Source organism: Haliaeetus leucocephalus, unplaced genomic scaffold (assembly GCF_000737465.1).
Source record: "Haliaeetus leucocephalus isolate CR32 unplaced genomic scaffold, Haliaeetus_leucocephalus-4.0 Scaffold484, whole genome shotgun sequence".
Lineage (NCBI taxonomy): Eukaryota > Metazoa > Chordata > Aves > Accipitriformes > Accipitridae > Haliaeetus > Haliaeetus leucocephalus.
The window spans coordinates 7,241,139-7,255,993 of NW_010972920.1; the positions used below are offsets into that span (position 1 = coordinate 7,241,139).

Consider the following 14,855-nt stretch of genomic DNA (forward strand, 5'->3'; position numbering starts at 1 on the left):
GGAAAGGAATCTTTCTTCTGAATTAATTAGCATTCTTGATAATTAAAGCAGAGCAAGTGTCGAAGGCATGAAGGTTCTAGTTCAAGATCTGTCAGATGAAAACCACCTTCATTTTACCTTTTCACAAGGTTATTTGAAGAGAACCAGAAACTGTATGGAAAAGATAATGGGGCTTTTCTGTTGCTCTATAAGAAACACTAAGTTCTGAAAAACTTAATGAGTACTGTGGTTGTGAAAGAAAAGTAGTATGCATATACTATAAGGCCAAATAATTCATTTCAGTTGCATCAGAGAATACATAATCTGCCAACTTGCATTATGTCCCATGTGGTAGATCATTAATTTCTATATTCTATAATTTCTGCTTGTTGGCTCAGGATTCAGAAACTTGCATAGAGAAATAAGCAGTGGTTGGCTAGCGATAGACTGCTGGACAAGTATGTGTAGCTTCTTTCTCTTTCCTTCTCCCCCTCCTTTTTGCTTTTCATGTACCTTAAATGCTTCAATTATGATTTTATACTTTCTTCCATAACAAAATCGTAAGTACTGACTTGCCTTATATTTGCGTAGTTAAATGTTTATATGACCATAAAATCCTGTAGTAAGACTCAACAAGCTGTTGTGTTTTGTTTTTACTTACAGCTCTCGACTAGGAGACAGTGAAGACCTCCCAGATATCCGTGTAGATGCTGCATCTCCCGGGCCAAGAGTAACTTTCAACATACAGGATTCTGTAAGAATTACTTTATATGCCATATAATTATATTTCCTGTGCCATTTGGTCACCAGTTCACGAGACAGGTATACCTAGGCAGACCTGAATTGCTTGTATGGTTTTGCGTGTCTATTTCTGTTAGTATGTGACTCAAATTATGGATGTTTTTTTGGAAGATAGATTTGTTTTGATAGAAGACAGAGGTGTTTTGGTTTCTTAACACAGAAATTAATTGAATCATTAGAGAAAATATTTGAAAATGGTACTTTTTTTTTTTTGTTAGGCTGATGCAGTAGTAATACAATTGGTTTGGAATTTTTATCTTAAGTGTGCAAAAAATCATCTAGTATTTTTTGTGTTTGAATATGTTTAGAGTTTTGGAAATGGGTATTAATTACTTAGCTGTAGCCCTACAGGTATAGCCTTCTGTGTGCTTGAAATGGATTGTTGAATCTTCAGTTTTGCTTGTTGCTACATTTTCTCATTTTTAAAATGTTCCTATTATGTTGGTTTTGCATGGCTGAGATTATTGTAATTGTTTTAATTTATATATTTTTTTCACTTCTAATTAAGTTGAATAAAACAGCTTTGGGGATTGCACAACAATCCAGCTGTCCAGGGGAAGGGTATTTTCAGGTATTTCTGAGAAGAAACAAATATTCTTTGCCAGCAAACTAATTTATCTCACAGGGAGCTGCTTTTCAATGTTTCATCTCTTTTGCACTCCGCTAAACAGAATGTATACCGAATTTGAAAACATTTAAATTTAAATATGTAAGCAGAATGTTATTGATTGTTGATGAACTTTCTAGAGTGTTTCTACACCCTTATGTAGACCTAGAACTTGCTAGTTTCTGTAAAATGAATTATTGGAAATTTTTTTGTATATTTATGAAGACTGATCAAGGCTGATGTAGAGAGACCTAAGTCTGGCCTTGAAATGTGCTTTAGAAGAGGATTTCAGTGTGTGTGCCTTCGTCCGTTGCATTGTGTTCCAAGACTGCGGGCATCAATGCCAGTACAAAATAATTGCTAGGTGGGATGACATCTTCTCACGCTTTTATTTTTTGCAATTACTGTATTTAATGTTGAATAAGATATTCTCAAATAGTAGTGAGTAGGGAATGTGCCAAAACTTCATACCCAGAGAACAAATGGTGGAGTTTAACTGCTTTAAAAAACATGTTTAGGGAAAATAGTAAAAAAATTCTTAAAAAAAAAACCCAAACCAAAACCAAAAGAACCCAAAACAAATCCACAAAAGCAAAACCAAACCAGACAAACAAGAAACCAAACTCAGGATATAGTAACGTACTTCCTCTCCCTTCCAACTCACCTCATGCTCCCAGGAAATAAATTCCTATTTCTGAGAGAGAGGTGGAAATGAAACGTAGGAATGTGCTTTACACATTTAAATACGTTCACATTTAAAAGCTATCTTACCTGTTGTTGTTGTTGTTGTTGTTGTTGTTGTTGTTCTATATTAGCCCAGTTAGCTTAAGTTTTGTTGGCATAGCAAAATACTACTAAACGCTTAGAGGTATCGAATGTTGAATATTAAAAAAAGAAAAAAATCTTACTGACATTATAATGCTAGTTCCTCAGCAGAGCTCTAATTTGAATTTGCAGACAACAACTGTGTAGCTCTATAGTAACACTGTGTAGGTAGTGCTGGTATTAAACTAACACTTCTAGATAGTTTTCACAGGGTGTTTTAAGAAGTTAATGTTAAAAAATTGCTTGTGTGGTGATTGTGGCATGCTTTATGTGAGAAACAGGAGGCCTGTTTTGGAAATTTGGCCTGAAGTTCGTTTCGTGTTAAAGCATGTGTGCCCAAGAGCGCAGCCCAGAACTGCAAACCGGTGCCGTACATTCTGTGTTAGCATTCTGCATGTACGCCTCACTAACGTTCCTGGGTGCTTCACCCCTCGACAAGGTTCATGATGATTTTTGCTGCCTTTTATTCTTTTCTTTCAAAATATTTCTTAGATTTAAATCAAATGTTTCCATTCCTTCTGAGCATGTGAATTGGTCAGAGTATGATACGTATTTAGCTAACAGATTGAGCTCAATCCCTAGCCAATGGCAAACGCCTCCCCACCAAGCTTTCATTTCTTTCTTTTTCGTAATCTGCCTTGCAATTTCTACACCTGCTGTATCTGTATTATGAGGAACTTGGGAATCAGAGTTTCTCATAGCACTCTTGCTTTTTTTATTTCCAGAGCTATCTAATGCATTCTCGATGGAAATGATATCTGTGGAAATTTAATATCTTTTTGTCTTTTTATAATCAGTTTCCAGAGGAGACAGAAATGGACCTTTTGTCTGTAACTATTGATGGTCCCTCCCATTACTCATCTACTAGTGAAGGCTCATGCTCAGTATTTGGTTCACCCAAAACTCCAGTAGTCTTCTCACCCGGCATTCCCTTCCAGCCTGAAGAAGGACGCCGGGATGACAGCTTATCATCAAGCAGTGAGGACTCTGAGAAGGAGGATGACCATGAAAGAGAGAGGACGTATTTTTATAGGAAACCACCGTAAGTAACGCTCCTAAGGAAGAACACAGAAATTAAGAAAATACAATTGAAATATTGACTTTAAAGCTACAAAATCTGTTACTGATGAAGGCAGAGGTGTCTGTGAGGGAAGGAGGAATTCTGATCTGAAAAGGAGGCAACTGTTAGAAATTTCAGGGCTTGAAGCAGAACAAAAGAACTTGGAAAGTGAGGTTTTTGAGGCATGGGGCAGGTTTTAGTGGGACCAGATGACAGATTTGTCAAACACAGCATAACTTTTAGTTTTATCCAGTGATTATACCTCCACAAAGCGCGTGTAATAATGTAAACATTTACAAATATGAAAATTATTGTATATATCTTTTCGTTCCTCTTCTTGATTGAGAATTTAAGAAAGGGTAAGTTCTTTGTAGTACCCTGTTCTAAGAAAGGGTACTTAGTAATGTGTTAATGGAAGATGGATCACTGTATTGCTGTGTATCAGATAAGGCCTTTTCCAGAACAGTTCTTAAAAGATTAAATACTGAGTGTGGACATAGTCTAAGAATGCCTCCTACTGTCTGTTCAGGTAAATGTCATGCTAATATCTAATCCACAATTGTGCCTGCGCAGGAGTACCTCTCGCAAGAAAGCAACAGGCTTCGCTGCTGTCCACCAACTGTTCACTGAGCGCTGGCCAACAACACCTACCAACAGAAGTATGACTGGCACAACCACAGAGAGAAATATTGACTTCGAACTCGATATCAGGGTTGAAATTGATTGTGGAAAATGTGTACTGCACCCTACAATGCTTCAGCAAGAACATGATGACATTAGTTTACGAAGGTAAGAAACGTGTTCCATAGTCACCTTATGAAGAACAGGGTAAGAGTATTTTATTCTGCTTTAGCTGTTAAGTCTGTCTGATATTTCCATCACTTATTGCACATATGGTTATAACTTAAGTAATGATTCTTAAGCACTGAGCTGTTTGAAAAGCATAGAAAATGTATGCATTAGTTACCATCACTTTATTCATAGTAATTATCGCTACTTTATAGCATCACCCTAAGTTGCAATTGTTATGGCCAAATATGGCATGGGCAGTTGCATTTGTTGACCAAGAATCAGTATATGCCTCTCTCCTGTTTTTATTTTTTAAATCATGCTTTATCTTTCATAAACAAAATGTTAGGCTTTCAAAGCCCTTGGATTTTTTTTTTTTTTTTTGTCAGCTTCCAAAGAAGTAACTTTACAACTTAGTAAATCCACATAACGGTTTGACTAATAGTGGGGCTGCTAGTGTATTTTCTCATGATCTCTGAGGGCTCCCATTATTTTCTGAGTGTATTATGTATCTTTCTTAATGAAATGCTTTTTTTTTTTTTAATTATCTGAGGCAAAATGAGTGCTTTACATCTGATCTTAATGAGGTTTTATCTCATTCTCAGTCTTTAAATTCTCCTTTTTTCACATGTATGTGATTGGGGATCTAATGGCAGCTTTACACTACTTTTTAAAAATGCAATAAGTTATTAATATGTGGTGAATTTTAAGAAACTTATTTGTCAACAAAAATAATTTTTTAGTAGTATAGTGTAAGAAAATGAGATTTACTTGTTTTAACTCTAATAGTTAGAAACAGGAACAAATGAGAAATACTTTTTCTTACTGAGAGGTACACATAGGAGATCTGTAATTAGAAAGCAATTTGGTTTCTGTCTTTCCAAAACACTTTTTTTCTAAGAACTGATACAGAAGGAAAAAGAATCTCTTCAGAATTTATATGAAGACAGGCTTTACAGCAGAGAAGGAAAATTGATAAGTGTTTTCTGCATATCAAAGAGTTTTCACAGATCATGTTGGGTAGTGTAGATGAACTCCACTGTAAGAGTACAGAGCATTGGAAGGTGTTTCTCTAATGACATAACAATAATTTTGTAGATTTTATTGCCTGAAATAATCTCATAATGAAAATGGTGAAACCAGAGTGGGCAGACAGAGAGTAGAGATTACAGGAAGTAAACAGTAAAGTAGAGATTGAAATGCTTCCTTATATAGTTGATACTTTGAATTTGTTTTAGACAGGCTTTTTAATACTAGAAAATATACTCTTATTAATACGAGTATTAAGCTTGCTTTAATAACATGCAGTGTATTTATTTTAGGAGCTATGATCGGAGTTCCAGAAGTTTGGATCAAGAGTCTCCTTCAAAAAAGAAGAAATTCCAAACTAATTATGCATCTACTACTCACTTACTTGCTGGCAAGAAAGTGCCATCATCTCTACAGACAAAATCTAGTGATGTGGAAACAACAGTGTTTTATATTCCTGGGGTGGATGTAAAGGTAAAAGGAGGGTATAACTCAGCAGGGAAGCACTTGCTCTTTGTCCCTGCTCAAGTAGGGTTGCAAAGCAAATACATTGTTACACTATGTGCAAGTTCATATATACAGAGCGCCTCAGCAAAATCTTTTTTCAGTTGCGTAGATACTGCTAAAATAAGAATAATGATTTCTGTAATACTACACTGAAAACTGATAGATGTTTTTACCCTCATTTTCTTGGGTAGGGAAACAGAAAATCTTCTATATACCATCAGAAATAGTTCTATGTCAAATGACGCTCCATAACAAACAGTGTATGTGATATTACATAATTGTATGCCCTTTTTAAATAAAGGAAGATCCGTTCACTTTTGGTACTTCATGGGAAGGGCAGCTTAGTAGTTGGCCTACTAAAACATAAAGCTCTCTTACTATGTCTTCTGTGTTGCTTACTATAGCAGTCAGAGTCTTGGTATAGAAACTATTTCTTTTTAAGATAATGTTCTCTCAAACACCATCTAACTGTACACTCCCTTGTTTTTTAATCATTGTTTCTATATCCTAGTAAGAAAGGGTCACAACAGAAATGTTCTTGTATTTGTGATTTGAAATCCTATGGAGTAAGAACAGGAAAAATAGGTCACTGCTGCATGGAAACTTCATTCAATTCAGTTGAGGCAATGCCATAAATCAAATGCTCTTCACCTGAAACAGCCTGGCTTTTTTAGTGTTTTGATGTGGAAGGGCTATGTGTGTCCATTTTCTAGTATTCCAGGCTATCTTCTGGGATAACAGTTATGCCTCAGGTCCTGCCTGTTGCTTTTAGTCAAATTTAGGAATAACTAAACATTCTCTATAGCTTTTGTTATGTTCTATATTTTCATTGATAGTGTATTATGCACAGAGAGGAGGTGTGAACTCTTGGAACATTTTATTATTTTTATTTTTTTAGGCAACTTTCTGTATGCCAGTGTTTAGCAGTGGAATAGTTCCACCATGCGCTAAGACAGAAAGCAAGCTATGCGGACAGGAACAAATAGTTGGTGGCACAAGATGCGTATGATGTAACAAAGTGAGGAGCAAGCTTTAGGCATTGTTCCTAAATAGTTCATTTCCTCTGTTTCTCTGTGTTTCCTTGATTATTTTTTTTAATAGTTTATTAATTAATCTATTTTTTTGTACAAAGATTTCAGATCTTTATGTGCACCAGCTGTATCTGTAGCACATGAATTGGAATGTAACATATCTTACAATGGTATTTTTGTAAATCATGAAAAAATAAATATTCTTGAAGGGAAGGAGTGACACCAAACTGCTGTATGGAAACTGACCTACTTGTATGAAGTAAATTGATCTTTCTTTGCTTTCCAGTTGCACTACAACTCTAAGACTTTAAAGACTGAATCGCCAAATACTTCCCGAGGATCCTCTTTGCCAAGAACCCTTTCCAAAGAGTCCAAGCTGTATGGTATGAAAGATACTGCCACATCTCCTCCTTTATCTAGCGCTATCCACAGCAAGACTAACACCTTACTTCCTCCCCAACCCCCACCCATCCCATCAGGTACTTAGAGACAATAACCTTCTAAAACTATCATGGATATATATTTTTCCTTCATGTAATCTACTAGCTTTAGATCTGTCTGCACATTACCTGAAGCACTGTATTTATCAAGTCTTAATTTTGGCTGCAGAAACCTGATCCCAGAAGCATGAATGCAGTTCATAAAGGTGCATTTTTAGAAATCTCTTGCCAAACCAGTCTTAGTAATATTTCTGTCATAAGTCACCATATCCCAGTGATGAGCTGCCTTCTCCTGTTTTCATTTAACAAAATAATGCTTATTACTGGAAAGCATTAAGCATCTGTACAAAAAGTGAATGCTGACTGCTTTATTCTTCATAATTCAAGGAAAAAAAAAATCAGATGAATCCTTGCTTCCATACATTACACTATTCAAAGAATACTTTCAGCTTTTAAGTGCTTTCTGCTGCACAAGTAATGTGTAAATTATTGCTTTCTGGAACTAGGTTATTTCTTGTAGTACTGAAGCAGCTGTTTAGATGTATTTGATTAATCAAAATACCAGACAAGTGTCCTCAACTGTTGCAGGCCCTTAAATAACCATGATTTGGAGTAACATGAGTTCTAGTACTTAAAGTTTTGTTTTATCGCCAATGATTCCTGTTTTCAAGCAGGAGTCTGTTGTTACATCATGTCAGATCTAGAGGTACGTAGATTGCACCTCCACACCTCCAACTTCTGAGACATTCACTCTTCTCTTCTTTGGCATTTGAATATCAGTTTAAAAACAAAGCCAAAATTTTGTCAAAATTTGATGAGCAGGCAAAATTAATAACTGATAAAAGTTGTGTGGATGGGTTGTTTGTTTTTGTTGGTGGGGTTTTTTTGTTTGTTTGGGGTTTTTTTGGTTTTTTTTAATAAAAGCAGCAGAGATGCTGGAAGAGAACAGTGAAATGGGGACACCTTCCTCAATTGTCTGTGCTGTTGAGCCATTAGCTATTACTCCTTTAAGTGTCCATCCTCTTTATGATTACTGAATGTTGTATAATCTTGTTTTATACTGCTTTTTTTCAATTTTGTTATGTATTGTCCTATCCTCTTTCCAATCACTGCCTTTTAATTTTTACCATGTCACGTACAGTTACTGAGTCTTGTTGGTTTTATGTCTAAGTTCTACATTTGGTGGGGGCTTACGGAAATTGCACTTGTATGATGATATAAATGTCTCCCAAAACTAGGGACTGCAATTACTGTATTTCTTTATGCCTTGTATTTTTATAAATGTTTATTAGTTCTGAAATGCTTTGAAACACTTTCATTGTTATCTATGTTACTTTTTTTATAATACTTTTTCTCTGGAATGGAAACCACCTTGTCTTATTGTCTTTGGTCTCTAGTAAGAGCAAGATAGGACAGTCTAGTCAGAGGCACTAGACAGAATAGTTTGCACAGAATGAAAATTCAGTGCTTGTTTTTTTTAGCAAATAAAAGGATTTTTAAGCTTTGTTTTAGTTTTTAGTTAATGTTTATATTTTTATTGGAGAACTTAAAATCAGTATCTTCGTTTATCTCCATTCTAATAGCTGTATTTCATAGAGAAAGTAATTGAGCTGGTACTAATACCTTCTGTGCATACTTATATTTTGGTGAGCATGGATCCACGTGCCAGCCTCTTCCACAGATTTAGAAGAAAACAGTCTTTTTATTAGTTTATACTCTGGCTATAGGTCCAAGCTTTTAAAAATGCTCATTTAGAATCTTTAGTTATTCTTTGCATTAATATAGTAGGACTTGTCATTTATAGTTTTACTTTTTCGATGTATTTTCTCAGTTTAAACTGACATTCTTCCCAGGCTCATGTATTTGTTTTTTCCTAATTCCACTTTCACTTCCAGTCAGCTGTGGTTACTTTGCATTGTGTATTTGGAGAAGAATTGTGTGTGTCTGACTTCAGTGCTATTTTTTAAAAAGCAAAATGGTGACAACGTTGTAAGTGTGCTTTGTCAAGAACATGCGCAATGGAATTACGATCAAGCGTGACAGACTAATAGTTGGTTTTGCACAGTTTCTTGGTGAAAGCTTATGGCTTAATTTTTTTGAACTGATCTGATTTATGCCTTTTCAGATGATGATATAGAGAATTAGAGGAAACCGCTGTTAGTTATGAATTACCTTCTAATGTTTATCAGTTACTGTTGAGTGGTATTACATTAGACAAATTTATCTTCTAAATGTTGCAGCCAAAGGGAAAGGAAGTGGTGGAGTGAAAACCGCTAAACTGTATGCATGGGTTGCGCTCCAGTCGTTGCCAGAGGAAATGGTGATTAGCCCATGCTTACTGGACTTTCTAGAGAAAGCTCTTGAAACCATTCCAATTACACCCATTGAAAGAAATTACACCGGTAAGTTGCGTATTTGTATTCTAGTACTCTAGCCTTGTCTTCTGGTGGCATTGAGCTGCTCTTCCCTTTAAATTCCACTTTCTAATGAGTTCTTGTACTTGTTAAAAGCTGTTAGTTCACAGGATGAAGATATGGGACAGTTCGATATACAAGATCCCTTAGAAGAATCCACAACATCGTTAGTATCGTCCTCGACATCAGCATATTCATCCTTCCCTGTAGACGTGGTGGTTTATGTACGAGTTCAGGTGAGGTTTTAACTCAACTTTCAGCATAGTAAGTAACTTCAGTCACAGTCTTTGAGACAATCCATGCTTCTAAGTTTGCATTTTAAAAAATAAAAAATGAACAATATTTTGAAGTGTCCTTTCTGAGATATTAATGCCTAGTGTGATAAAATAAGACTTATTTCAGCAGTTCTGACATATTTTGGTTCCATGGAGACCAAAGAAATGAGCTATTTTGAGAAGTCGCAAAAGCTCTCAACCTTTTTTAATCATTACTTCTTACTAGTCTCTTTTGGAGGTTTTTTTTTAAATTATCTTTCATAACTAGTATTTCTATCCATTGTTTATAGGTACCATGACAAAACAAAAATAATAATAAAAGATTTTCTCAGTTTATATGGAAAATGTAGGAATGTACAGTTATCATCTACAAGGCATTATTCATACTGCTTAATATTTGACGTGTCTGGGCTTTTTATACATGTAAGAGAGAAAAGTGCTACCGCAGAGTGATTCAGAGCATTCGAGCTTGATCTGAGCATTGCTATTACATTTTTCCTGGTATAAATTTGATTATGTTCCCAAATTGAACAACATATTCGAACGTATGGGGGTTTTTTTTTATGCCTATGAAAATTACCCACAACAATCTGTAGCCTCTCTCAGCTTTTACTTGCAAACTCATCTGGCCAAGAATATGTTGAGGGGAGCTGAGGCTTTTGGCATCACCTCAAGTGATTCTGTATAGTTCTCACATGAGATGAGCTATGAATGGACTTGGGGAGGAGGAAGAGAGGGGGATGTACATGTCCTCTGCTGCATCCAGGCTTCCTGTGTCGAAGTTCTCCAAAAACTGATCCAAATAATAGACCTAGTGTTGGAGGGATTGCCTGAAATTAATGTATCTATATCCATTTGTATACAGTCATCTTACTAATTCTAAAAACCAGTCTGAAAAGGCTGTAATTTGCTTAGATTTAAAAAATAAATAAATGGCACTTTATAAGCCAAATTTGGGATGGTTTTAGTATTTTATATTTGTTCATTGAACGCTTTATTTTCTTTTGTCTTTCAGCCTTCTCAAATCAAGTTCAGTTGCTTGCCGGTATCAAGAGTTGAATGTATGCTGAAGTTGCCTTCCCTGGATCTTGTTTTCTCTTCAAACCGAGGAGAACTGGAAACATTAGGCACAACGTACCCATCAGAAAATGTGTCAGTTGGTGGCAATACTTCACAGAGTGGCTCAAAGAATTCAGTTAGTAAATCTGGAGCACCAGGTAATATGTATATGAATGTTTATACTATATACAGCTTGTAGCATAAATAAATATAATGTTCTGTTGTCTAAAATTAGAGCTTTTACACACCTTAAGGCTAGACATTTATGTATGAGTGAGTTTCAGTAGGATTTTTTCATGTTGTATCAGTTTCCCGTAAAAGCTTGCACAGATACAGTATATTGGAGTTTTTTCTTGCATTGGTTAAGCAAGTTCAGTTATCTCTTATAGAAGGCTAGCATCAATACATAAAATATTTAAGCTGCATTGCAGCTACAAGGGCATAATTCGATGTGCGTTTGGTCTGTTTAATATTGCTGTTAAGTCAGTATTATTTCACGTTTGAAAATGCTTTCATACTAAAACTAACTTTTGCAAAAAAAATTTGTCTTCAGGTTCATCACCTGGACTAGGCAGCCCTCTTGGCAGAACACGGCACAGCAGCAGTCAGTCAGACTTGACTACTTCTAGTAGCAGCTCTTCAGGCCTGAGCTTTACTGCCTGCATGTCTGACTTTTCCCTTTACGTGTTCCATCCATATGGAGCTGGAAAACAAAAATCTGCTGTCACTGCTCTAACCCCTGGATCAGGAGCTTTAGGTACAGAACAAGTTTTTGTTTGCTTTAATGAACATTGTTCAAGTTTGGCATGGTTTTCTGAACTGAAGATTTGAGAAGGTCACAGAAGATTAAACTTTTTCCTTTCTATTTCTAGGTAATGTGGATGAGGAACCAACTTCGGTCACTGGCCGGAAGGATTCTTTGAGCATTAACCTTGAGTTTGTGAAAGTCAGCCTGTCGCGAATAAGGCGTTCAGGAGGTTCCTCCTTTTTTGAGAGTCAGTCTGCAAGCAAAGCTACCAGCAAGATAGATACTACCTTGATAAACATATCTGGTAAATGCTTGTTTCATTTTAATTCCATCTGTTCAGCTAATCAGAGAACTGCTGTTCCAGTGACAGACTTTACTCTCAGCAGCTTTTGTAGATGTTATATGAGAGTCACCTACTTGTAGTGTGTAGTAAAATTTTTGCTTTTTTGAGTGAAGTAGGGATTGGTACATTAAATTTTAATGGTACTTGGAGTACCTATTTGCAGATGCACCTTTTTTAGCCTCTTGATTCATTTAATATAACTAAATGGGCTTGCTCAAACAGGTCCCTGACACCAGTCTGTGTGACTTAATGTGACCATTGAATGTTTTGAGATTGTACTGGCTGTGGCTAGGATGGAGTTAGCTTTCTTCATAGCCGCCCATATGGTGCTGTGCTTTGAATTTGTGGCTGAGACAGTATTGATAACACCAATGTTTTGGCTACTGCTGAACAGTGCATGCACAGCCTTAAGGCCTTCTCTCTTTCCCACTCTGCCCAGGAGGGGAAACAGCTAGGACAGCTGACCCAAACTGATCAAAGGGATATTCCATAGCATATGAGGTTGTGCTTAGTAATAAAAGCTCAGGGAAAGGAGGAGGAAGGGGGGATATTAGTGGTTATGGTATTTGTTTTCCCAAGCAGCTGTTAGGTGTGCTGAGGCTCTGCTTTCCAGCAAATACCTAAACATCTGCCTGCCAACGGGCAGTGAATTCAAGCAGTGAATAATTTTTGTTTCTTCACTTGCATGCACAGCTTATGCTTTCCCTGTTAAACTGTTGCTACTTCAATCCACAAGTCTCCTTGTCTTCCTTCTGTTTTCTCCCTTTCCCAGAGGAGACTGGAATGAGTGAGGAGCTCGGTGGGCATTTGGCTGTTAGCTGTGGCCAACCTACCACAGAGATAAAGCCTAAATAGTTTGTGTTTAGTCAGCTTCAAGTTACATGTCGTTTTAGTTGTATTGCAGATATTTCTGTCAGGTATTATCAGAAGGAAGTGATTTCAAGTCATTATTTCGGAGTAAACAGGTATTTCACAGATCTCTTTTGTTACCTGAATAGGATAAAATATTTTACACTCACCCTTTTTTCCTTTTTTTAATATGAAAACTAGAAATAGTCTAGTTTTCACACCATCTCCCTTGGGGGGGAGGGGGTGGAATCAAAATGGATTATGTAGCACAATTAAATGTGGTATTAAATCTCCAGGATCACAAGCTGCCTTTTTAGTGTTCTTCATTATCTCTTTTGGGGTTTTGTTGTTGTTTTTTCTTTCTTAGTCTGATATGTGCTGTGTGTTATTATCTTAATTCTGGCTGCGCTGCTGCATGTCTAACTTGGTGAGGTAGTTCTGCAGTCTGTGTTCAGTTACTAGTTGTCAAATTTCACCACCTTGCTACCTGGTGCCTATGAAGCTACAGTGAGAGTTGGACTCCTGAATACTCAAGGAACCTTAAAGTGGGGTTTAAAGATTTGTTATTCATTTATTTTCCCCCACTGCACATAAGATCTTGACTTACTGGGCAAACAGCAGAATGGTTGTGATTATCTGCCATTAAAGCCCTCAGATGAGGAGTCTGAGGCACATACAACACAAGTAGGACCCAACATCAGTTACATTCTTAGGTTCCATCTTGCCTTTATAAAATGTGTTTGTATCTAATATTGGATTTGGAGAAATGGCAACACCTCAGGAAAACTATTTTTTCATTACAGCAGAGACTATGCTGCTATGTGAAGAAGTATTTGACTGTATTGAACACCTATTAATTAGATTTGGTTACCAAAACCTGTTACTACTGAGAGTTTACAGTTGTGTGTATATACTTTTTCTTTTTCAGCTGTCTGTGATATAGGGTCTGCTTCTTTTAAATACGATATGCGCCGACTCAGTGAGATTCTAGCCTTTCCAAGGGCTTGGTACAGGAGAAGCATTGCTAGACGGCTTTTCCTAGGTGATCAAACAATAAATCTGCCAGGTAGGATGCTGCTTCTTATCATGAAAAACCTTTTTGTACAAGGAGTTATAGTAGGAATTTTATAAACATTTATTACCTGCGTGTTATTACGTATGTGACTAGATACAAATGTATTATAATTTACTCAATATGCAGTCACTCTAATAAGTTTAATAGAAAATCCTAGAAAGAAGAAATGGAAAAATTCTAAAGTAGGTCATTGAATTATTTAAAGAGCTTATATTAATGAAGACAGTAGAAAACCTTTAGTTATGATAAATTAAATACATTTTGACACTCTCCAAATACTTCTTAGTATATGGGAGGATATTGTTAAACAAAAATTAATTCGTTTTTCTGCCTTTCATGTGCTGCTTTTTTTTCTAGTAGCATCGGGTCCTGGAACGCCAGATTCAATTGAAGGGGTAAGCCAGCATCTTTCTCCTGAATCATCACGGAAAGCGTACTGTAGGACATGGGAGCAGCCCTGCCAATCTGCTTCATTTACACACATGGCACAGTCACCTAATGTTTTTAGTGAACATAATGCAAGCAGCAGTATGTCACCTGGAACAGCATCTCATAGCTTAAAGTCTCCAGCTGTTACAAGATCCAGGAGTGTGTCTGACTCTTCAGTGCCTCAGAGAGGTTAGTAGACAATGACTTCTTCAGGTTTTTAAAGTATTTCCCTCAGTTGTATGAAAAAAGTAGTCATTACTGCTTTGTAAAAAGCAACCATAAAATACTCTTTTCCACTGTGTGTGGGAGTGGACAGTCAATGGCTTAGAGAAAGGAAAATGTCTGAAATGGATGAATCAAAGTGTAGTTCGTTAGCATACTTTCTATGAAATTGGACTTTCTTTTACTAGAGCAGGAGTTGTTTAGCTGGGATTAGATGAGTTCTCCAGCTTAACATGATTGCATTGTCATCTTCTTGGCTCTTCTCATCCAAACAATTACCATGCCCTTAGCAGAGGGTCCATGTCACAGCTCACAGGTGAGGTCAGTTACTTCATTTCATCTGAGACTTCGGGCTCATACTAACAGGTCTAAA

General features: G+C 36.5%; 1 protein-coding gene across 3 annotated transcripts in view; it reads left to right on the forward strand.

The window, feature by feature from the left end:
* Positions 1 to 14,855, forward strand: part of KIAA1109 (KIAA1109 ortholog) — a 126,053-nt gene that overhangs the window by 100,311 nt on the left and 10,887 nt on the right. For 2 of the 3 annotated variants that reach the window (XM_010575572.1, XM_010575573.1), the window contains 13 exons: positions 643 to 733; positions 1,289 to 1,351; positions 3,010 to 3,254; positions 3,846 to 4,061; positions 5,384 to 5,564; positions 6,915 to 7,107; positions 9,309 to 9,470; positions 9,579 to 9,718; positions 10,773 to 10,974; positions 11,370 to 11,573; positions 11,689 to 11,868; positions 13,685 to 13,822; positions 14,189 to 14,449. In XM_010575572.1, coding sequence (XP_010573874.1) covers positions 643 to 733; positions 1,289 to 1,351; positions 3,010 to 3,254; positions 3,846 to 4,061; positions 5,384 to 5,564; positions 6,915 to 7,107; positions 9,309 to 9,470; positions 9,579 to 9,718; positions 10,773 to 10,974; positions 11,370 to 11,573; positions 11,689 to 11,868; positions 13,685 to 13,822; positions 14,189 to 14,449 — 2,276 coding nt within the window. The remainder of the gene's footprint in view (positions 1 to 642; positions 734 to 1,288; positions 1,352 to 3,009; positions 3,255 to 3,845; positions 4,062 to 5,383; positions 5,565 to 6,914; positions 7,108 to 9,308; positions 9,471 to 9,578; positions 9,719 to 10,772; positions 10,975 to 11,369; positions 11,574 to 11,688; positions 11,869 to 13,684; positions 13,823 to 14,188; positions 14,450 to 14,855) is intronic. The other variant, XM_010575574.1, reaches the window with a different exon arrangement.